The sequence below is a fragment of the Bos taurus genome, chromosome 17, assembly GCF_002263795.3.
Source record: "Bos taurus isolate L1 Dominette 01449 registration number 42190680 breed Hereford chromosome 17, ARS-UCD2.0, whole genome shotgun sequence".
In the NCBI taxonomy this organism is placed as follows: domain Eukaryota; kingdom Metazoa; phylum Chordata; class Mammalia; order Artiodactyla; family Bovidae; genus Bos; species Bos taurus.
This window is the reverse complement of record NC_037344.1, coordinates 55356667-55380989: the sequence shown is the minus strand read 5'-3', so window position 1 is coordinate 55380989 and position 24323 is coordinate 55356667. Positions and strand designations below refer to the sequence as shown.

The window sequence follows — 24323 nt, the reverse complement described above, 5'->3', positions numbered from 1 at the left end:
TGCAGGGAACCGGCCAGGACATCTGGCAGCAGCCTCAGCTGCTCTGATGAGGTGCCCAAGGAGATCCCCTGATTGAGCTTTCTTCACGAGGCACAACTTTGTTCCTGGGGAAGTAAACCTGGGTTTCTGAATGTAGCTCCTGACAGGGAAACCAGGAAGTCTAGCCTGGGGGTCAGGAACCCAGGCCCTGAATCAGACTTCCTGCTTCAGGCCCTGCCCCACCACACCTGTTGGGAGACCTTAGGCAAGATGGTGTGCTCCCTGTGCCAGTTTCCTCATCTGTTGTATTGGGACGGTCACCACTCACCCTACCAGTCACAGCTACTGAGCAAGAGTAGGAATGGAGGTGACTGACTGACTGGAAAAAGCGTTTCCAAGTGGGAAAGTTATCAGGAGCTCAGATTAGAGAAGGAGGCTCAGAAATGGACAGGAACCAAGGGAGCGTAAAGAATGGCAGCAGGACAGACGTTCTGTAGTCCAGCTGTACAGTGAGTGAGTGCCAGCTATTTTCCCTCTCGAAAACATTTCACTCTTTCAGTTCCAGGTAGTGACAGAATATAGTGTGCCAGAAGCTGGAGCTGCACTAAATATTAGTGATGATGGAAATTCTTCCCACCGGGAGACCACCACCTGGCTGAGCTTCCTATCACACTGGGACTGCTCTCTAGGACACATACGACCAGAATCAGCACATATACTTGTTTCATGGCTGTGTTAAGCTAATTAGCTGAGACTGCAGTGACCAAGGAGAAGAAGGACAGATTAATTGGAACAAATGAAGCAGGAAAGGAAGGGAGAATAGGAAGGGAAGCAAGGGAGTTCTGAGAAGAGGAAGAATAAGGAAATGAATCATCTTGTGGGAGGGAAAAACACATAGATTTGAGCCCAGAAGATCTGGATTGAGTCCAGGTGCTATTATTTCTAGCTGTGTCCCTGGCAAACTTGATTCCTTATCTTTAAATTGAGGTTCATGATGCTTACCTCACAGGATTTGTGAGATGCAGTGTAAATGCCAAACATTCTTATTTATTGGTAGTCACGACACTGAATAAAACTCATGAGCCATAATTTCACCACTTTCCCCTAAAATCTTAGTTGTCATGATTCCCATTCAGGTATGACCACATGCAGAATGTTCTCTAAAGCAGATTTTTCATATGCATTCATTTTCGAGTCTAAAAGTGTTCACAGCATGAGTGTCTGCTTTTCCAACACTTCCGTGCATGAGACGGGTACATCTAATGGGTGAGGATTAAGTGTGCAGGTCAGCACGTGGGGGATAGGACATTTCACAAGGTAACAATGGGAGCATAGAATGGCACGCAGCTTTCTGATATACATTTGGCAGTATTTGTCAAAACTTAAAATGGTCTCATTCAGGAATTCCCCGGCAGTCCAGTGGGTAGGATTCACTCACACTTCAGGGGCCCAGGTTCGATCCCTATTCAGGGAACTAAGATTCCAAAAGTCACGTGGTGCAGTTCAACAAAACCAACCATCCAAACCCAAAGCAAACAACAACTAAAAATGTTAGCCTTGGACCAGAATTTTTACTTCAAAGAATTCATGCAGGGACTTCCCTGGTACCAGAGGCTAAGAATCTGCCTTCCAATGTAGGGGACACAGGTTCAATCCCTGGTGGGGGAACTAAGATCCCATGTGTTGTGCGGCAACAAAGCCGGCAGGCTGCAACTAGATAAGCCTGAGCACTCTAAGGTCCGTGTACTCTAGAGACCGTGGGCCACAACTACTGAGACTACGCGCTGCAACAAGAGGGAAAAAACGTCTATGTGCACCACAGCTGGAGACAGTCTGTGCACCATAAAGAAGACCCAGAGCAACAAATACTCTTTTCTTAAACTGACACTGTAGAAACAGTAAGTGAACACAGAAGTATGTAACAGCATTCGATACCCTTTGCTTGCACAGGATCCAAGCCCCTTCTTATTCTGGAGTGCTCTCTCACTGTAGACATTTCAGTGGCATGAAGATGTGAGCATGGGACCTACATGTGACTGGCTGAAAATTCCCACCTCAATCTTGGAGTCCTGAGAAAGCATCCGGACACTGCCCTAGTGACAGTCATGGCCAGGCTCCCCACAGCCGGCCTTCCCTTGGCTTCTACTGTCTCCTTCAGCTGGCTCTTCAGCCTCTCTGTCCATGTTAGCAACCAGCTGCTCACTCTGCTGCTTCAGTGACCTGGAGTGACCTAGACCGAAATCCCCACAGTGTCACTCAGGCAGGGGCAGGGTAGATAAATTACGGTGCATCCCCGATGTGGTCCCAGTGCCTGGGTTCATCTCCAAGCACTGACATGGGATACATCATTAAATAACATAAAACAACTGGAAGTTTCAAGTGCATAACACATTTTCATTACAACAGGAATGATAATAATATGTATTATTATGTACCAGAAGAAAGGAGCCGGGAGCCTATAAATCAAATTGTTGACAGTCATTATCTCAGAGGCCCAAGAATTTTAGAGAATTCTTTCCAGGTCATGAACTCTTTCTACTCTTGCCATGTTTGAACTCTGGTTACCTTGCAATAGGTTTATAACTATGAACAAAATTCAATGCCGTTTCTTTTTAATGTAGGTGATGGTTGCATCATAGGCAGAATATGTGCTCCTGAAGACCTCAGATAACTTAAGAACTAACACAAGCCAAGACCAATCCTGAAAAAGAACAGCAGGTATTTCCATTATACACTAAATTGATGTCACTGTATGTCAGGAGCATAAACGTAGTTTACAGTTGATGTGACGCTTTAGGTTTGATGTTATGGGTTCTTTAAAGAGAGCGTCATTTAATTGATGCAATTTATATCAGTCTCAAATTTACATGATTCAGACATGCATAAAATGAGTCCATGCGCCTCAGGATTATAAGCCACAGATTCGGCATTCCTCTGCCTGGGCTGAGTATCAGGCCGGGACGTGGTCACACAGAAAGAGCAATGAAGTGAAACTGAGCTGGCTCTTTCTAGTGGTGGTGGCAGCAGAGACCATTGAACTCAACTCTTCCATCTCTTAACTGCCCGAGAAGGAACAGATATGGCCAGTGGACGATCTGAGGTTGGGCTGTGCTAATGAAAGGCTGCTTTACCTTGAGATCTTCGACCAGTGGGGAGGGGGTCCACCTCTCAGCTGAGACCTGGTGACGCTGTAGCTCCAGCTCAGCGGGGTACACATGTCGTTCCATAAACTCCTTCAGCTGCTGGTATAGCTCCCTGACTCGGGGGGGAAGGCCTTCTGGAGAGAAGATCAGAGCTCCCTTTGAGGCATGAGCTGGAGAAGAGTCTGTGGAGGTGACATAGCTCCTCATGCCTGGGGTGCTCAGCAGGGACTGTGGCCTGGACCATGAGTGGTGGGACCCCATTAATGGTTTGGTGGCCAGCATCTCCTTGAAAACCTGGAACCCCTCTTTGATTGGAAAATCCCATGCCAGGTTACACATAAATTCAGTCAGCTTTCCAGTTTGTTTCACAGTCACCGAGCTTGCTTGCCCTAAGCAGAAGCAAAGAAATCCAGTGAGAACCACCCCCACAAACAACCCTTAAGAGTAGTAATGTATAACAGTATTGTTGTTCCATTAGTAGCTACTACCACTGCTGAGCACTTGACATGTATCAGACTTGGTGCTAAGTGCCTGACATGCGTTATTATAGCTCACTGAATTCCTGGAGCTACACACGAGTGTTTTAATCCCCAATTTACAGACAAGGATCCGGGTCATATGGAGGAGATGGGTCCAAGCTTACATTCCATGGGCTGGGAGCCAGAAGTTGGACTCAGTTGGCCTGCTTCCTGCTCTTTATCTCTTCTTTTCCTAAATAAACTAATCAGGAATTCCCCAAAGCACTTCTGCTGTCATATTGGGCTATAGGGAGCCCTGCCATGATGTTGCTAACAGTGTCACAGGGGATTGGATTAATGGCTAGTTTCTGGGCACCATTTTGTCTAGATCAACACATTTATCATCATCACATAACTCACTCTAGACATGATCTGTTTTCTTTTTTTTTTAATCTTTAAAAAATATATATTTATTTATTTGGCTGTCCCAGGTCTTAGTTGTAGCATGGAGGATTTTCCATCTTTGGTGTGGCAAGGTGGATCTTTTACCATGGAATGTGGGATTTGTAGTTGTTGCATGTGAACTCTCAGTTGCCATACACGGGATCTGGTTTCCTAACCAGTGATGGAACAAGGACCCCCTTCACTGGGAGAGTGGGGTCTTGGACACTGGACCACCAGGGAATTCCCATGCTCTGTTTTCTTTATTTAACACATGCATCAAGCCTTTTTAAAATGATTTTTGAAAAAAACCTAAGGTATAGTGGACATACATCGTCTTTGTAAAGTATACAATTCTGTGAGTTTAGTCAGGCAGCCACCACTGCCCTTAAGAAATGGTATATTTATTTCTATCATCCCCAAAGTTACATGGTGTCCCTTTGTAATCAAATCTTTCTCCTTTCCTCTGGGGGACAACACAGATCTATTCCTGTAGTTTATCTTTTCTTGAATGCCACATAAATACATACTTTCTACTCTAGAGTTGCCTGGTTCATAGTCAGGCTGTTCAGTTGATTTAACCTCTAAGCTGCCACTGGTGCATCAGCACTATTAGTGTACTGACACCTATGTCCCCTGTGAAGGCCATATGAAGTCCATATTACAACGTGCCAAACACAGCACTGGCACAGAAGGCTTCTCAATGAATTGTGGCTGTTATTACTGTGACTGTCATTGTTGTCGAATGACAATTACTATCACTATTAATAAACAACATATCAGGTCCATGGCTCTAAGCCAAGCCCTCACCCCTCATCTAGAGAAAAATGTTCCCCAGAAGCTTGAAGTCAAGGATAGAGAGACTGGTCTCCTTCTCTGGAGTGAACTGCATACTCAGAGTACTCAGTCACCTGTCCTTTGGAGAATCCAGCAGGGCTGGTTTTTTTTTTTATTTTTTTATTGTAACGAGTAATCTTTTAAGAACCACTTTACTTATTTGTTTGTTTATGGCTGTGCTGGGTCTTCGTTGCTCTGTGTGGGCTTTCTCTACTTGTGGCAAGCAGGGACTGCTCTTTGTTGCAGTGCCGGGGCTTCTCATTGCAATGGCTACTCATTGCAGACCTTGGGCTCCAGGCACTCGGGCTTAGTAGCTGAGGTTCTTGGGCTCTAGAGCACAGGCTCAGTAGCTGTGGCACATGTGCTCAGTTGCTCCGAGGCACATAGGATCTTCCTGGACAGGGATCAAACCTGTGGCCCCTGCATTTGCAGGTGGATTCTTAACCACTGGACCACCAGGGAAGTCCCTATGAAAGGTTTTAACTCAAAGTAAAATCAAGCCTTTAGAACTAGAGTTCAATTTTGGGAATTACAAGAAGTCCATAGTAGTAAATGAAACCATAAGGTAATAATCAAGACAAATCATAAGACAACTGACTTGGTCCCTTTAAAAATTCATTAAAAAAAAAAAGAGGGGGTACTGTTCTAGGTTCCTTGATCAGATCCTGACTTAAAAAAACAAACCAAAAACAAACCCACCTCACTTATAAAAGATATAAGGAGGGAAATGAGGAAATCTGAATATGGACTGGGTCTTAGATATTGGGGAAAACGATGAGTTTTCTTGGGTGTGAAATGGTACTGTGAAATGTTCTTATTATTAGGAAGGCATAATGAAGCACTTAAAAGTCAAGTGTCAGGGTCTGTACCACTTTGTTAATCATGCAAATAGATAGATGCAGAAAGAGAAAGATAAACAGACATGGCAAAAGTTAATCATTGTTAAAATCAGTCACGGGCATACAGTTATTCACAGCACTATTGAATGTTTCTGTAAGTTTGAAAATTATCCTAAGAAATCAAATACTAAAGAAACCAGGAGCTGAACCTTTGTGGAAAGGGCCCCTCAGGTTAATATCCTACGTGGATTTAGGATGTCCCCCCGCCCCCCATGCACACACCACCCCAGCGCTGTGCGCACTCCCTTCTCGTGGGAAGCAGGTGCAGCTGTCCCTGTGTCTCTGCTGTTGGCCACTGGTCCTGAGCAAGCCTGCCAAGCACTAATGCCCTTCCTCCCCAAAGCAGCCTGCCTTCTGGGATGAGAAAAGGGAATTATGCTCTCTGCAGGTCCTTGGTGGAAAGGTTCTTTGTGATAACTAGATTGGACCTAAAGCATCTTTGTCAAAAGTCCCCTTGATTAGATCATTTCGTGTACCTAAAAAAATTTAAATGTGTTCTCTTGAACAAATGATACATTCACATGCCTTGAAATTACAGTGACAAAAGGGGGTGCGGGAAAGGCTCTCCCACCCCTTTGCTCAGCCACTCAGCTCATTTCCCTAAAGGCAACCAACATGACCAGTCTTAGGTGTCCTTTCAGAGATTTTTTTCACTTCAGCAAACAAACATTTATATTTATTCAAATTTTAAGTATACTCATTTTACACAGATGGCAGATTAGCTATATATAGCCAATGCCCTGCCCAGCAGCTGGGCTCCTGACGTAACTCTAGAAATTGCAGGATTCTTGAAAAGGAAGATCTCATGCCCCTTTAGCTGGATCAGTGAATGTGAAATCTGAGGAAGCTGCTTTATGCTGTCAGGCTGAAAACACAGCCTGGGAGGCTGGTCCTGAGTCACAAAAAATGACACCATATTTCTACTTTGTCTCTGTCACACTAATAGGTCACTATAAAAAGCACTTTAAAACTAAAAGGCAAAGGATCCACTCAGCACATGGGAGAGTCCTCCTTAAACTGTTCTCTTTCCATTGCAGGATGTGATGTCACACTGCCCATTGCTTCATGTGACAGGCTTTATCTGCATTCACAGCACTGGGACAGCTGCCATCTCCTGTGCTTTTCACACCAGTGCTGTGAGAGGGGCAGGGCAGGGCTTTTTTACATAACCTCTACTCTTGAGAAAACTATGACAAAATAATGGGGCTTGCCCAAGGTCACCCCACAAATCAGCACCTGACTTCTTGTCCAGGGCTCTTTCCATCCTGAAATAATGGATCAATATAGGCAACATCTGTTGTCTTTGCCTACTGGCCATTTTACTAGTAACTAGGGCTCCTAGACAGAGGATGAGATGGCTGGATGACATCACCGACTCGATGGACATGAGTTTGGGTGAACTCCAGGAGGTGGTGATGGACAGGGAGGCCTGGCATGCTACGATTCATGGGGTCACAAAGAGTCGGACACGACTGAATGACTGAACTGAACTGAGGGCTCCTAGATAAAATACAGGATACTCAGTTAAATTTGAATTTCAGATAAATAATAATAAAAGTTTTATTGTAAATATTTTCCATTGAGACCACCAAACAGAGGCAACACTGACAGAGTTTGGAACTCTGGTCAACAGGTTAAAATATGGGAGGATGATATGGGTCTGGATGTACTTGGAAGGTGTGGAGAACCCCCTCGACTGGGGCTGGAAGTTGGCAAGCCTGCTTTGTGGTAGCAAGTGTCTCAAATTTTGAGTTTTGGGGATTCAGATCATGTGTCTATGGAGTGAAAGGATTTTAGGTAAGTTGGTAGAAGTATGTCAGGAAGTTGATGTACACTGAACACATACGGCAGCCCTTAATATGATCCTACAGAAAACAAAGGTGTTTTGGTTAAAAGCAGAGAAAGAAGAAAATACAGCTTAGCTGACAGATTCTTTTTGACCACAGCTAGGAACGCATGGGCTTCCCAGGTCATTCAGTGGTAAAGAATCCTGAATGCAGAAGACACAGGGGACACAGGTTCAATCCCTGGGGTCAGGAAGATCCCCTGGAGAAGGAAATGGCAACCCACTCCAGTACTCTTGCCTGAAGAATCCCATGGACAGAGGAGCCTGGCGGGCTACAGTCCATGTGGTGGCAAGGAGTCGGACACGACTGAGCAGTTAACCACAGCCACAGGAATGCAAACTGCTCAAGAGTTAGAAAATCTTGAACTCTGCAGGGCAGAAGTACAATTTTTTGGCTCATGATAAAGATTCAACATGCAAAAGTATAGGGACAATTGTGATGTTGATTATAAATTATGTGTATTAATGGGGGATTTCCTTGCAGTTCAGTGGTTAGGACTCCAGGCTTCCACTGCAGGGGATATGGGTTCAATCCCTGGTCAGCGAACTAAGATTCTCTATGCTACTCGATGCAGCCAAAAACAAACCAACCTACAAATCGTGTCCATTTGTCAAAATTCATAAAATGCTACACTTCAATAAATCTGATTTTTTAAAAAAGAAAGCAAAAAACCTGATGATAACAAATGCTCACAAGAATGAGCAGGAACTCAAATTGAGATACAAAGAAAAGAAAAGAAAAAAGTAGAAGCAAATTATATAAACAAATATTTGGCACAATGGAGTTTTTAAAATCTATCCCTGTTAAAAAGAATATTTATGGGAAAGGGCAGAAAACAAAGAAAGTAGGTATCTTAACTACCTTTGGGCAGTATCAGAAAAAAAGAAAGGTTTAAATGATAAAGTGAGATAAAAATTGCAGGGAGGAGAGATTCTGTAGTTCATGAAGGTATTTATCCCTGGACAAAATGTCTAGGTAAGCAACACCTCCACAAAATGAAATGGGCTTTCCAAGCAGGAAACTAACAAGCCCACCTCACAATTAGAAAAGGCTGATGCGTTAATACCTTGATACCATCCAAATCCAGAAAGCAGAGGACCAGTGAGGAAACGTCAGCACAGAAGACAAGGGGCCCCGTGCTCACCGTGTTTCCCACAGTCTTCCAGGCCCACAGCCTTGAGGTCCACACTGTGAATCTTGCACAAGACTCTGTTCATGGCAATATAGATGGCCCGCCTCTGGCTGGGCTCCAAGCCTGGTGGAGAGGGGTCTTTGTTGATGAGGCCTGGGCAGTATTCCATCAGATAGAAGGGGTTGGCGACGATGCTGGGAGGGACACAAGCAGGGTATTTCAGTGGCCTGTGATGTGGCAGGCCGTTAGTCAGGGCACTGCTCTGTCCTGTGTGTAAGCTCTGAATGCTGGGTGGGAGTACTGGAAGCTTCCTTTTTCTTCTGCATATAAGCAGAGGTTAGAAGTATTCCCTCTCCAAACCAATCCACACACACACACACACACACATCCCTGTTTACACTCCCTTGCCAGCATGCCTCTCTTCTCTTTGGTCCACTTGTAGAAGGTATCAGAATGGGATTAAGTGTGATAATATAGGAAAGCAACTGTTGAGAGGGGGTCAGAGTCACACAGAACCAGGCTTCAGTCCCACCTCTGCCTTTCCTAGCGATGTGATCCTGAGGAACATAGTAAACCTCTCTGAGCTTGTTTTTCTTAATCTTCAAGGGGCAGTTATAAGAATTAAGGGAGAAAATTTATATATGGAGTGTCTGAAATGTGTCTGGCTCCAGTGAAGATTCTATAAGTATCCCTTCCCGTTAGATATAATTTCATCATTATTCAGTGGTTTGAATGGCATACAAAATGTCATTAATCCATCTCTTCATCATTCCTAGAAATCAGCTTAGTACTCTAAAAAGTTGTTTTGAAAATTCTACCATTAGGACTGTTTATCCTGACTTGAACATGGATAAGATATTAAGTTATACAATTCTTTTTAATTATCTTAAATGTAATACTGCTATGAAAGAAAATATCTTTATTTTTAGGAGATGTATGCTGCCTCGAGCTTATTTCTAAAGGTTCAATCTTATTTATATACATTTATTAAAAAGATACTTATTGGGACCTCCTTGATGGTCCAGTGATTAAAAGTCCATGCTCCTAATGCAGGGGGCACAGGTCTGATCCCTGGTCAGGGAACTAAGATCCCACATGCCATACACCACAGCAAAAAAAATTAAATATATATAAAAACAAAAATAAAAATATATATGTATATATATGCATACATATATATATTTGTTTACAAAATAATCCTTTATAATTATTTAACAAAATTATTAAATGTTATAAGACAATATTATCTTATAAAATTATATTATGTAATTATTACTATTTCTATAATATTTTATATATATAAAATACACTTACATACATACATACACATATATAGAAAGCAAATATGGCAAAATGTTAACAATGTTTCCATCTAGCTGAAGTATAAGTGGGTGCTTATTATGCTATTTTTTTTCTTCTTTCACCTACATTGTAAGTTTCGCATTTTTCATAATTTAAAAATTGAGAAAAAAGACACAGACTTAAAAAGTATATTACAGGGACTTCCCCGGTGGTGCAGTGGTTAAGAATCTGCCTGCCAACGAAGGGAACATGGGTTCGATCCCTGGTCCTGGAAGATGCCACAGCCGTGGAGCAATCAAGCCCATGTACCATAACTACTGAAGCTCACATGCTCTGGGGCCTGAGAGACTCAACTACTGCAGCCCGCCCCCTAGACCCTGTGGTCCACAAGAGAAGACATCGCAGTGAGAAGCCTGTGTGCCGCAACTAGAGAGCAGCTCCCGCTCCGCAACTAAAGAAAGACCGGGTGCAGCAACGAAGACCCTGCGCAGCCAAAAATCAATCCATAAAATTATTTTTAAAAGCATACTCCAAAGCAACTTTAGAAGTTTAGAAAGCCACAATAAAAAAAACTAAGAAAAACAAACAACATGCAACTTGATGGAAATATATTTCTAGAATGTTTAAAAAAAAAAAAATGTTTTCTACCAAACAGGAGGTTCCTATAAAATCTCTTTTCTCTTCTACCCAAATTTTATTTTTCTTTACTCTAGAAAACTGAAATTAGAGTTATTATATGGGCTTTTCTCTTCTGTACCTTGAGTATACAACATAAAAAGTAAATCTGGACATTACCTTGACTCTTCACAGAGGTGAAGAACTTTGGGCTTATGGGCTCCAGCATTTACAAGGGCTTCCATCATCCTGCCAAGAAAAATGAATGAACTTCTGACTGAAGTGATGAAATTGTCTTGAAATTATTTTTCTGATTTAAAAATTAATAAATGCATAAATTAAAATGGAACTCTTAAAAAAATTCAATCGACCAAAGAAGGCAAGGAGAACAGAAAAACAAATGAGACAAACAAAAAATGGTTCATTTACAGACCTAAGTCAAACATACTGATAATTACATTAAATTTAATAAACATTCTGATTAAAAGATGAAAATTATCCTACCAGATAGAAACACAAGACCTAATAGGTACTGTTTATAAGAGACATTCTTTAGGGACTTGCCTAGTGGTCCAGTGGTTAAGAATCTGCCTGCCAACTCAGGGGACAGGGGTTCCATCCCTGGTCCAAGAACTAAGATCTCATATGCCTCAGAGTAATTAGACCCACACCCCAGAACTACGGAAGCTCACGTGCCCTAGATAGAGCTCATGCTCTGCAACAGAAGAAGCCACTGCAATGAAGAGCCCGTGCGCCACAGCAAAGACCCAGTACAGCCGAAAATATAAAATAAGTAAATAAACTGAATAAAAAGTACCTATGTGTGTGTGTATATACACTGAATAACTGAATCACTTTGCTGTACACCAAAAACTAACACAAGTAAATAAACTATACTTCAGTTTTTTAAAAAAAGTAGAGGTATTCACGTAATGAATCCCCCAGTTTCAATAACTGTCAATTAAAGGCCATGCTTCTTTGGGCTAAAGCCCCACTAACAGAATTCCAAAAATTTCTAGCCTCCTAGTGGTTTAGACAGAGAAAGAGAAAAAACAATCTCCTGAATAAAATTAGGTGACATGTTCTTATCTAAAATAATTTTGGAAAGTCATACTTGTAATTTTAAATGTCTCAAGGCACTTCGATGGGGCACTGACTTGCCAGCCCAGGCGTGGGGCTGTGGAGGCTGGAGACAGAGCACACCCCACTCCACACACACACCCTGAGAATTTACCTGAACTCCCTCTCTACTGCATGCACAGATGGAAGAAGTGTCCCGGGGGGTTTCTTCCTCAGAACCAGCTGATGGTTAGCCAGCTTGACATAGTAGGTGGGATTTGACTGCCCGTGATCAAACTGAAGGAGTTCCAATGGGCCTGTAAGTTTGAAAGGAAGGAAAACTCAAACCAGCTCTGGAGGACAGATGTGGACAGAGATTCTTTCTTTCTAAGGAGTATTGTACATGGACACAGAGCATCCTGATTTGGAATGCACTGTAAGGAAAGCATCTCCTCCCTGGGTACCAGAGATGACTGCATCCCAGGCATACCCCCACCCCAGCTTCGGTCCAGAATGTCACGCTGCAGTGTGGCAAAGGCCACTGAATTTACACCACAACAATTTTCACTTTCACAAGTATCCAATTTTGTCCGTCTTGCCAACTCCTGCACCGTAAAGAAAAGTTTTATAGTTCTGTTTATGAACCACAAGCACAGTCATGGCAACCCATCTTGCTAAATGGAATACTTTAAGCCAAGGATGAAAAGTGCCCTTGTGTGTCCCTCACCCCATACTCAGCCACACCACACCTGACACTGGTGTGACAGCTGAAAGGAGCTATGCAGAGGCCTACAGCTCAAACCACAGCAGCTTTGGGGAGATGTGATTTCCCACCACAAAGATTAAACTCTGAGGCTCCCTTGCAGAAACAGCCTAATTAACCCTAGTCTTAGAATGATATGAACTCTACACACAGATTTGTTTCACTTGGTCAAAGGAGCAGGAAATGGGAGTTTGTCTGAATTGGCTCAGTTCAGTTCAGTTCAGTTGCTCAGTTGCGTCCGACTCTTTGTGACCCCATGGACTGCAGCACGCCAGGCCTCCCTGTCCATCACCAACTCCCAGAGTTTACCCAAACTCTGGTCTGATTCAAAATGGTCCCTCAGCTCTGTAGAGGCTCTAGGAACAATCCGATCACTAGAAAACATCCTCACATGAAGCTACATGCAAAGAAAGAGAACTTTCAAGGATCAAATGGGAGGCCAAATTTTATGCCCAGGTAGAAGTTTCTTCAAAAGCTCATGAATCACCTGTTTTTCTGAGGGTGGAATGTGAAAAATGAGAGAGCAACCTATGAAGAGATGGAGACATGTTCTCATTTAAACTCCTGCAACTTTTAAGTCACCTTCACAAAATAAGCTGTCATCTCAAAAATATCAGAAAGTCCCAAACACCCTAGGTACATACTGCAAGTTCTTCTCCCCCAGGACAGCTGTTTGCAGGTGACTGCTGCCATGCCACAGTCTCACGTGGAACAAGGGCCAAGTACGCTCTGGGGATCCGTAGCAAAGGAGGTCAGTGCTTCTTCCCAAGCAAAACAGAGCAGCACCCGGGTCTGCAGGGCCCAATGGCTATTTTCTTCACCACATAGCATCTTTATCTCCAGCATATTCCACCAGGATAGAAAGTGAGAGCCAGGCTGAAAGCCTAGCCCTCTACCAAAATGCAGAGACTTAACTACCTGTGACTTGGGGCCCCAGTAAGTCTTTGAGGTACTTCTCCAAGGAGTCTTTGGGAATTTCCATCGTCTTTCTCATAAGGCGAACGTTTAGAACAGCCATTCTCAATGGAAATCCCAAAAGAGTTTCCAATTCCTTTACTGCAGTCTCTGGGTCATTGACCTGGTTTCAAAGAGAATACTGAGCATGGATCCCCAGACAACCCTGACCTCTCCTCCTGCCTTTTCTCTATGAGGGTACTTTTTTAGAGAGAAATATTTTTTAATAGCCTGAGCAAAGACTTGGGAGCCAGAAAGTCAGCTGATGAGAAAGCCTCAGAATGAGTTTCCTCCTTCCATTTACTACCTAACCACGTTAATCTTTCTTATCTGCTGGGAAGAGTGACGGTTAAATGTCCATGATACTCCCTTTTGCCAGGAGGACAGAATATTGTACTGTAGTGTCCACTCTGTCCCTATGGACCAGTTAATAATGAAAACCCAAATGTAGAAAGCTGGATGGAGACCCCTTCTCACATGGTTTCTCCCGCTTCAAAGCACTGGGGTGGTCCGGGTGCTGGTAGCTTCTGGGTCCCCACCCGAAACAGCATCACCAGATCAGCCTGTCACCTGAACCATCTTAAGTCTGCCATTCACCTCCCTGTGTGACTTTTTCTTGACTGCCTTCTTAGTTTGTGTGTGTCTTACTTCTTATTGAAAATACAAGTGACTAATCACCTAAATTTCCTAATTAAAAGGTAAAAAGACTGTGGCAGCAAGGACAAAAACCACCAGAGGCAACTCTGACTCTTGAGTGTAAGACGACTGCACAGAAATGCTTACACTAGGACTCCCTGGTGGTACGATGGGTAAGAATCTGCCTGCCAATACAAGGGACACAGGTTCGATCCCTGGTCTGGGAGGATTCCACATGCCTTAGAGCAACTAAGCCGGTGCAGCACAACTACTGAGCTTGTGTTCTAGAGCCGGGGAGCCACAAATACTGAGCCCACATGCTGTAGCTACCAAAGCCTGCGTGCCTAGAGCCCCCGCTCCACAACAGGATCAGAAGCCCCTGCATGGCAATGAAGATTAGCCCCTTCTCGCGGCAACTAGAGAAAGTTCACATACAGCAACAAGACTCAGCACAGCCAAAAATAAAATAAATAAATTTTTGTAAAAAGAAATACTTACGCAATTGTCTGAAGCATACTTACACTAGTGCCTGAAGCACAAAGGGGTTCAAAAAACAGTGACCATTACCTTAATGGTGTGAATACCAAGGCCGGCAGCTGCTTTTAGATTTGGTCCAAGATCATCAAGAAAGATGGACTCAGAAGGCTGCCAGCCGAGCTGCTCCAAGCACAGCTTATACATCCTGGGATCTGGCTTGCAGACACCTTCCAGGCAGGATTCTACTACCTGAGGGAGGGGCAGGAAGGAGAGATAAATGTCCCTAAAAGGGGTGTTCCCGTGTATACCCTGGTATGTTTTTTTGAAAAGAAGAGCAGAAAAAAAGACAGTGGAGGTTTGTTATAACAAATAAAGAGTGTCATGATATGAAATGATGTTGCTTTTTTAACTGGAGTGATTTGGAAATACTGGGATGCAACCTGAGGGAAGACTCAGAAAACCAAAGTTCTGGTTCAGACATGGTGAGTGACCTTGTACCAGCAGTGAGGCCATGAGGGACTGCAGGTTCATCGTCAGGAAACTGGAAACACTGATAGCCATCTTACCCATCCTAACGGTGGTTCAGACAGTAAAGCATCTGCCTACAATGCAGGAGACCTGGGTTCTATCCCTGGTTGGGAAGATCCCCTGCAGAAGGAAATGGCAACCCGCTCCAGTATTCTTGCCTGGAAAATCCCATGGACGGAGGAGCCTGGTTGTCTACTGTCCATGGGGTTGCAAAGAGTCGGACACAACTGAGTGACTTCACTTAAGTGACTTAAGACCCATCTTAACAGTAGCTGGGAAACTTAGTGAAACTGGAATGTGTTCCAAAACTAGGTATTGTGGCTGCACAGGACAAAAGAAAAGCGGCACATTTCAGATTTAGGGAAAGTATTTTATGGTTTTCTCAAAAAGAAAGCAGTGTTTACTGTTATAAAAGAAACAAGACTTTAATGTCCATATTTCAGAAGTGAAAAACAAACAGCTATATTCAACCTAGACAGATAAATTCCACAGAAGGGCTGACACCAAAGAGATCCTCAATGGCAGAAATATGGATCCTTTCTTTTTTAAAGAACTTTTTTAAAAAGACTTTTTTGATGTGGACCATTTGGGTCATGGTGGAGAGATCTGACAGAATGTGGTCCACTGGAGGAGGGAATGGCAAACCACTTCAGTATTCTTGCCCTGAGAACCCCATGAACAGTATGAAAAGGCAAAATGATAGGATACTGAAAGAGAAACTCCCCAGGTCAGTAGGTGCCCAATATGCTACTGGAGATCAGTGGAGAAATAACTCCAGAAAGAATGACGGGATGGAGCCAAAGCAAAAACAATACCCAGCTGTGGATGTGACTGGTGATAGAAGCAAGGTGCAATGCTGTAAAGAGCAATATTGCATAGGAACCTGGAATGTCAGGTCCATGAATCAAGGCAAATTGGAAGTGGTCAAACAAGAGATGGCAAGAGTGAATGTCAACAATCTAGGAATCAGCGAACTGAAATAGATTGGAATGGGTGAATTTAACTCAGATGACCATTATATCTACTGCTGCGGGCAGGAATCCCTCAGAAGAAATGGAGTAGCCATCATGGTCAACAAAAGAGTCCGAAATGCAGTACTTGGATGCAATCTCAAAACGACAGAATGATCTCTGTTCATTTCCAAGGCAAACCATTCAATATCATAGTAATCCAAGCCTATGCCCCAACCAGTAACGCTGAAGAAGCTGAAGTTGAACGGTTCTATGAAGACCTACAAGACCTTTTAGAACTAACACCCAAAAAATATGTCCTTTTCATTATAGGGGACTGGAATGCAAAAGTAGGAAGTCAAGAAACACCTGGAGTAACAGGCAAATTTGGCCTTGGAATACGGAATGAAGCAGGGCAAAGACTAATAGAGTTTTGCCAAGAAAATGCACTGGTCATAACAAACACCCTCTTCCAACAACACAAGAGAAGACTCTATACATGGACATCACCAGATGGTCAACACTGAAATCAGACTGATTATATTCTTTGCAGCCAATGATGGAGAAGCTCTATACAGTGAGCAAAAACAAGACCAGGAGTTGACTGTGGCTCAGATCATGAACTCCTTATTGCCAAATTCAGACTGAAATTGAAGAAAGTAGGGAAAACCACTAGACCATTCAGGTATCACCTAAATCAAATCCCTTATGATTATACAGTGGAAGTGAGAAATAGATTTAAGGGCCTAGATCTGATAGATAGAGTGCCCGATGAACTATGGACAGGAGACAGGGATCAAGACCATCCCCATGGAAAAGAAATGCAAAAAAGCAAAATGGCTGTCTGGGGAGGCCTTACAAAGAGCTGTGAAAAGAAGAGAAGCGAAAAGCAAAGGAGAAAAGGAAAGATATAAGCATCTGAATGCAGAGTTCCAAAGAATAGCAAGGAGAGATAAGAAAGCCTTCCTCAGCAGTCAGTGCGAAGAAATAGAGGAAAACAACAGAATGGGAAAGACTCGAGATCTCTTCAAGAAAATCAGAGATACCAAAGGAACATTTCATGCAAAGATGGGCTCGATAAAGGACAGAAATGGTATGGACCTAACAGAAGCAGAAGATATTAAGAAGAGATGGCAAGAATACACAGAAGAACTGTACAAAAATGATCTTCACGACCCAGATAATCATGATGGTGTGATCACTGACCTAGAGCCAGACATCCTGGAATGTGAAGTCAAGTGCGCCTTAGAAAGCATCACTACAAACAAAGCTAGTGGAGGTGATGGAATTCCAGTTGAGCTATTCCAAATCCTGAAAGATGATGCTGTGAAAGTGCTGCACTCAATATCTCAGCAAATTTGGAAAACTCAGCAGTGGCCACAGGACTGGAAAAGGTCAGTTTTCATTCCAATCCCAAGAAAGGCAATGCCAAAGAATGCTCAAACTACCACACAATTGCACTCATCTCACACGCTAGTAAAGTAATGGTCAAAATTCTCCAAGCCAGGCTTCAGCAATACATGAACCGTGAACCTCCTGATGTTCAAGCTGGTTTTAGAAAAGGCAGAGGAACCAGAGGTCAAATTGCCAACATCCGCTGGATCATGGAAAAAGCAAGAGAGTTCCAGAAAAACATCTATTTCTGCTTTATTGACTATGCCAAAGCCTTTGACTGTGTGGATCACAATAAACTGTGGAAAATTCTGAAAGAGATGGGAATACCAGACCACCTGATCTGCCTCTTGAGAAATTTGTATGCAGGTCAGGAAGCAAGTTAGAACTGGACTTGGAAAAACAGACTGGTTTCAAATAGGAAAAGGAGTACGTCAAGGCTGTATATTGTCACCCTGTTTATTTAACTTATATGCAGAGTACATCATGAGAAACGCTGGACTGGAAGAAACACAAGCTGGAATCAAGATTGCCGGGAGAAATATCAATAACTTCAGATATGCTGATGATACCACCCTTATGGCAGAAAGTGAAGAGGAACTAAAAAGCCTCTTGATGAAAGTGAAAGTGGAGAGTGAAAAAGTTGGCTTGAAGCTCAACATTAAGAAAACAAGATCATGGCATCCGGTCCCATCACTTCATGGGAAATAGATGGGGAAACAGTGGAAACAGTGTCAGACTTTATTTTTGGGGGGCTCCAAAATCACTACAGATGGTGACTGCAGCCATGAAGTTAAAAGACGCTTACTTCTTGGAAGGAAAGTTATGACCAACCTAGATAGCATATTCAAAAGCAGAGACATTACTTTGCCCACAAAGGTTCAACTAGTCAAGGCTATGGTTTTTCCTGTGGTCATGTATGGATGTGAGAGCTGGACTGTGAAGAAGGCTGAGCGCCGAAGAATTGATGCTTTTGAACTGTGGTATTGGAGCAGACTCTTGAGAGTCCCTTGGACTGCAAGGAGATCCAACCAGTCCATTCTGAAGGAGATCAGCCCTGGGACTTCTTTGGAAGGAATGATGCTAAAGCTGAAACTCCAGTACTTTGGCCACCTCATGTGAAGAGTTGACTCACTGGAAAAGACTCTGATGCTGGGAGGGATTGGGGGCAAGAGGAGAAGGGGACTACAGAGGATGAGATGGCTGGATGGCATCACTGACTCGATGGACGTGAGTCTGAGTGAACTCCAGGAGTTGGTGATGGACAGGGAGGCCTGGCGTGCTGTGCTTCATGGGGTTGCAAAGAGTCAGACATGACTGAGCAACTGATCTGATCTGATTTTTTAAGTCTTCATTGAATTTGTTACAACATTGCTTCTATTTTATGTTCTGGTTTCTGGGCCAAGAGGCATGTTGGATCTTAGCTCCCTGACCAGGGATGGAAGTCACACCCCCTACACTGGAAGGCAAAGTCTTAACCACTGGACTTCCAGGGAAGTCCCAACACAGTTCCTTTCCTGCAAAGAGCCTCCTCTATCCTGACAGCCTCGCCTCAAACTGTATCCAGTCCAGAACTGGTGAGCAGCAGCTGAGGGTTCAGGAGAACCCTGAAAAGCTGTCTCAGTGTCAGGCTACCTCTGGTCCAGCAACCCCGGGAAGTCCTCTGACATTGTCCCCAGGGCTTCATCTCCTGTAAGCAGGTCTAAAACAGCCATTGAGGCCTGTAACCAATACCCTCTGGGTCTGTTCTAAGAATTGAACTAAATCCCTCACTCACTCCAGAATTGACCCTTGCTCTCCAAGATCAAGGACGAACCTGAGGGCCCCTCCCTCTCCTCCAAATTCCCACTGTTCAAGGTTGGTGAACTGCTCTTTCAAGTAAATAAATGTCCTGAAAAAACTGGACCTCTCTACTTACCCTTCCCCAGCTCCTTATAATTTGAATGACAATTAAAAAAAAAAAAAAAAAGAGACTGCTCCTTGTAAAGAAAATGTCCACCATGGGCCGTGGAGAAGCCAAGTGTTTCTAATCAACAGACGACCTGGCAGGAAATGAGCACAGCTGTACCAGCTGAGAGAAGAGGAGAAAGGGTAGCAAACGCAGGGGCTCTGGGCCATGTCTGAGGAACAGACACCTCTTCCCATAGGTGATTACATGTGGGGAAGTGCAAAAAAACACTTGAGGTTTAAATTGGATGAGATCCCTGGCCTTCTCTTTGTTCTGTTTTGCAAGATGAAAAAGTTCTGGAGATGAGTTTCATCACAATGCGAACATACTTAACACTAATAGAACTCTACAGTTAAAAATTGGTAGGATGGTAAATCTTATGTTCTTTCACAATAAAAAAATGTTGAATTTTTAAAAATACTTATTTTTATTTATTTCTTTGGGTGCACCGGGTCTTAGCTGCGGCACCCAGGATCTTTTTTTTTTTTTCAGTTGTGGCATATGAACTCTTAGTTGTGGCAATGTGGAATCTGGTTCCATGACCAGAAATCCAACCCAGGCCCCCTGCATTGGGAGGGTGGAATCTTAGCCACTGGACCACGAGGGAAGTCCCCGTCAATTTTTTTAATTAAAAGAAAATGGGGGGGGGTGTGGAAATGGGGCTTCCCTGGTGGCTCAGTGGTATAGAATCCACTTGTTAATGCCAGAGACATAGGTTCGATCCCTGGTCTGGGACGATCCCATGTGCCCCAGGGAAACTAAGCCCTGTGCCACAGCCCCAGCACCCATGCTCCGCAACAAGAGAAGCCACCGCAACAAGAACCAGCAGCACCACCACCACCCGCTCCCCGTACCTCAAGTAGCACCCCCCGGCCCAGTCATAACTAGAGAAAAGCCCGCATGGCAACAAAGACCCAGCACAGCCAAAAATATATAAATAACATTATATTTTTTTAAAAAAGAAAGAAAATGGATGAAAACATTTTTGAATGTCATATACACCGCAGGTCAGGAAGCAACAGTTAGAACTGGACATGGAACAACAGACTGGTTCCAAATAGGAAAAGGAGTTCGTCAAGGCTGTATATTGTCACCCTGCTTATTTAACTTATATGCAGAGTACATCATGAGAAACGCTGGACTGGAAGAAACACAAGCTGGAATCAAGATTGCCGGGAGAAATATCAATAACCTCAGATATGCAGATGACACCACCCTTATGGCAGAAAGTGAAGAGGAACTAAAAAGCCTCTTCATGAAAGTGAAAGAGGAGAGTGAAAAAGTTGGCTTAAAGCTCAACATTCAGAAAACGAAGATCATGGCATCCGGTCCCATCACTTCATGGGAAATAGATGGGGAAACAGTGGAAACAGTGTCAGACTTTATTTTTGGGGGCTCCAAAATCACTACAGATGGTGACAGCAGCCATGAACTTAAAAGACGCTTACTCCTTGGAAGGAAAGTTATGACCAACCTAGATAGCATATTCAAAAGCAGAGACATTACTTTGCCAACAAAGGTTCAACTAGTCAAGGCTATGGTTTTTCCTGTGGTCATGTATGGATGTGAGAGCTGGACTGTGAAGAAGGCTGAGCGCCGAAGAATTGATGCTTTTGAACTGTGGTGTTGGAGAAGACTCTTGAGAGTCCCTTGGACTGCAAGGAGATCCAACCAGTCCATTCTGAAGGAGATCAGCCCTGGGATTTCTTTGGAAGGAATGATGCTAAAGCTGAAACTCCAATACTTTGGCCACCTCATGCGAAGAGTTGACTCATTGGAAAAGACTCTGATGCTGGGAGGGATTGGGGGCAAGAGGAGAAGGGGACTACAGAGGATGAGATGGCTGGATGGCATCACTGACTCGATGGACGTGAGTCTGAGTGAACTCCGGGAGTTGGTGATGGACAGGGAGGCCTGGCGTGCTGTGCTTCATGGGGTTGCAAAGAGTCAGACACGACTGAGCGACTGATCTGATCTGATCTGGTATTCCTATAACATTGAAGAGGTCAGGAACAGCCCCCAGTGATGACACAGATCGTAGGAGTGGTTACACTATCTTTACCCCCATCAAAAAAAATTTTTTTTTCGTCTTATAGCTTTAGAGAACAAAAACATAAACCACGCTCTTGAGAAAAAGGATTTTCGACACTCTAGGTCTCTTGCAGACTAGGTTTCTTGCAGAACAAAATTATGAAAACTCATCAGAAAAGCTGCTGGAAAGCACATGCCAGGGAGTCTGTGAAGTCTGAGTTAAGTCCATTGTGTTAAAGAAGCTCACAAGTCCTTAAATAGTAGAAAGGCCCAGTGTGAGCCTGGCCAAGTTATTTATCCCCATAGGCACACTGGAGGGGAGCAATCTCTGAAAATAATCAAAGTGTATTGAATACTTACCTGCCAGGCACTCTGTAAAGTGCTTTGCATGTATTATGCTGTGGGATCCACATAGCCACCCTAAACAAAACTGCTGTTTATGAACTACAGATGAAGAAACTACAGTTCAGGGAATCAAAGCTACTGCCCATAGAAAGCTGCAGAGACAGGGTTCAAATCTGGCTGAGGTCCCTGAGCCCCTAAAGGGAAGGGTGATTGTAGGAGGGTTGTGCTGTGGACAAGCCAGGAAACCAAGAATTCAAGTGGGTAAGGAGCCAGGCAGGGACGTACAGGGAGGAGACTGTATTTCAGCGGGCTGTGCACAAGGAGGAATGAGGAAGTGGGAGGTGAAAAAGAGTATTAGGTTGGGTGCTTAATCTCCCATATTTGTGCCTGTCATCCGACTAGATTTCATGTTCTAAAATAGCACTATCCAACAGAACTTTCTATAATCACGGAAATGCTATACTGCCCAGTCCGACATAGTAGCCACTAGCCACATGTGGCAACTGACCACCTAAAATGTGGCAAACATATATTCCAGAGGGCAGGGCTTATGTCAGTCACATTGAACACAGTAGCCCTTCACACCTAGCTAGTGCCCAGCACACAGCCACTGCTGTGTAAGAATGTGTTTTCTGACTGAATGAAGTTTAAGCCAGTCATCTATCAATAATTCTTATTTGTACCAGAATAATCATATACTTCCTTTTAGGAAAATGGAGAGTCTTTCACAGAAGTAACCTCCTGGCACAGAAGACCATCTCCTGACTCACAGTCTTCTCAGGTACTTTGATAGTCTGGCCCTTTATGCACTGTCTCATATGGTGGGATGATTTACATTTGAGTTGCAATGAAATAGAATTCAGCCTCTCAGGGCCACTAGCCACATTTCAAGCATATAACAGTCATGTATGATAGTAGCAACCATACTAGACATTTCCTTTGCTGCAGTAAGTTTGTTTGCACAGCACTGGTCTAAGGATTAATGCCATAGAAATAGAGGGCAAGGGGGTTGGTCTTTGAAAAGGTCAAAGGGTAAGGGCTGATAAAGTGCATGTGTTATCTAATGACTAGGTTCAAGTCCAGAATGAAAGAGAATCTCTGAAGCTGAGGTTTCACCCAGTTATCAAAGCCCATAAATGACCTTGCTCACAGCTCAGTGATACTTTGCAAGTCCTCTTTCCCACCTATCTGTCTAATCCTAACTCAGTCAACTGTGTGAATAACCGTCCCATCCACTCAAGACCTACTGAGAGGCAGCGTTAATGCTACATCCTAAAGTAAAGACAGAGACTTGATTCAGATTGTTCTGGATCCCTGTCAGCTTCAGTTCAGTTCAGTTCAGTCACTCAGTCCTGTCTGACTCTTTGCGACCCCATGAATCGCAGCACGCCAGGCCTCCCTGTCCATCACAAACTCCCGGAGTTCACTCAGACTCACGTCCATCGAGTCAGTGATGCCATCCAGCCATCTCATCCTCTGCCTGTCAGCTTATCACATCAAATTGTTTCCAGTCCAGGGGCAAAAAGCTCTTCCCATTGGGAAGATAAAAATTATTGCTCAAGACTGCAATCTGAAGGCCTTTAGCCCGAATCTGAGTTATGGCCTCAGTCATCACTGGGAACTGCTTCGCCACTCGCTCACTGGTCAGCAGAGAGAAAAAGGAGTCCACGGGCATGGAGGTCTTTGACTAAGATTGGAGGTAGGGAGAGAAGAGCAGAGAAGGCAGTGGCACCCCATTCCAGTACTCTTGCCTGGAAAATCCCATGGATGGAGGAGCCTGGTAGGCTGCAGTCCATGAGGTCGCTAAGAGTCGGACACGACTGAGTGACTTCACTTTCACTTTTCACTTTCATGCATTGGAGAAGGAAATGGCAACCCACTCCAGTATTCTTGCCTGGAGAATCCCAGGGACGGGGAAGCCTGCTGGGCTGCCATCTATGGGGTCGCACAGGGTCAGACACGACTGAAGCGACTTAGCAGCAGCAACAGCAGAGAAGAGAACCAGCCATCATTAAGAGTAAGAACAGCTTATCACCAACACAGAAAAATACGTATTTCAGGCTTCCTGCCACTAACCCAGGCCTCTGGCTTGCTGCCAAAAGGAATTCTCTTTCAGCCCTGGTGCAGAACTTTGCATATAAGGTTGTAAAACATGAGTCATTAGGGAATGGAGCTATTTACATCAACATTCCAGTTAAATGAGTTTTGTAAAATAAGTATTTATTTACTTATTTGGCTGCATCGAGTCTAGTTGTGCACTGTGGGCTTAATTGCCCTGTAGCATGTGGAAATCTCTTCTGGGACCAGGGATCGAACCTGCATCCCATGTTGCTAGGCAGATTCCCTATTACTGGGCCATCAGGGAAGTCCCTAAATGAGTTCTTCATTTCACTCACTGACTGTCAATTTTTAAAAAGATTCAGAAGACTCTAAGAAGATACATTAAACTCTAAAAGTGAATTAAGCAGATGTAATTTAATTTTTATTTGATTCCTTTGGGGAATTCAGAAGACATTTGATGATTCTGCATTGCCTGAGCTTCACCATTATGCACTGAAGGTCAATTTCTGATCACTTTTTGTGTGTC

General features: G+C 43.7%; 1 protein-coding gene across 3 annotated transcripts in view; it reads right to left on the bottom strand.

The window, feature by feature from the left end:
* Positions 1 to 24323, bottom strand: part of ACAD10 (acyl-CoA dehydrogenase family member 10) — a 109422-nt gene that overhangs the window by 8667 nt on the left and 76432 nt on the right. For 2 of the 3 annotated variants that reach the window (XM_059876385.1, XM_024977724.2), the window contains exons 3-6: positions 11888 to 12029; positions 10834 to 10902; positions 8749 to 8930; positions 3111 to 3511 (exon numbers count right to left, since the gene is read on the bottom strand). In XM_059876385.1, the coding sequence (XP_059732368.1) occupies positions 3111 to 3511; positions 8749 to 8930; positions 10834 to 10902; positions 11888 to 12029 (794 nt within the window). Of the gene's footprint in view, positions 1 to 3110; positions 3512 to 8748; positions 8931 to 10833; positions 10903 to 11887; positions 12030 to 13393; positions 13554 to 14632; positions 14788 to 23224; positions 23424 to 24323 lie in introns of all 3 variants that reach the window. The other variant, XM_059876386.1, reaches the window with a different exon arrangement.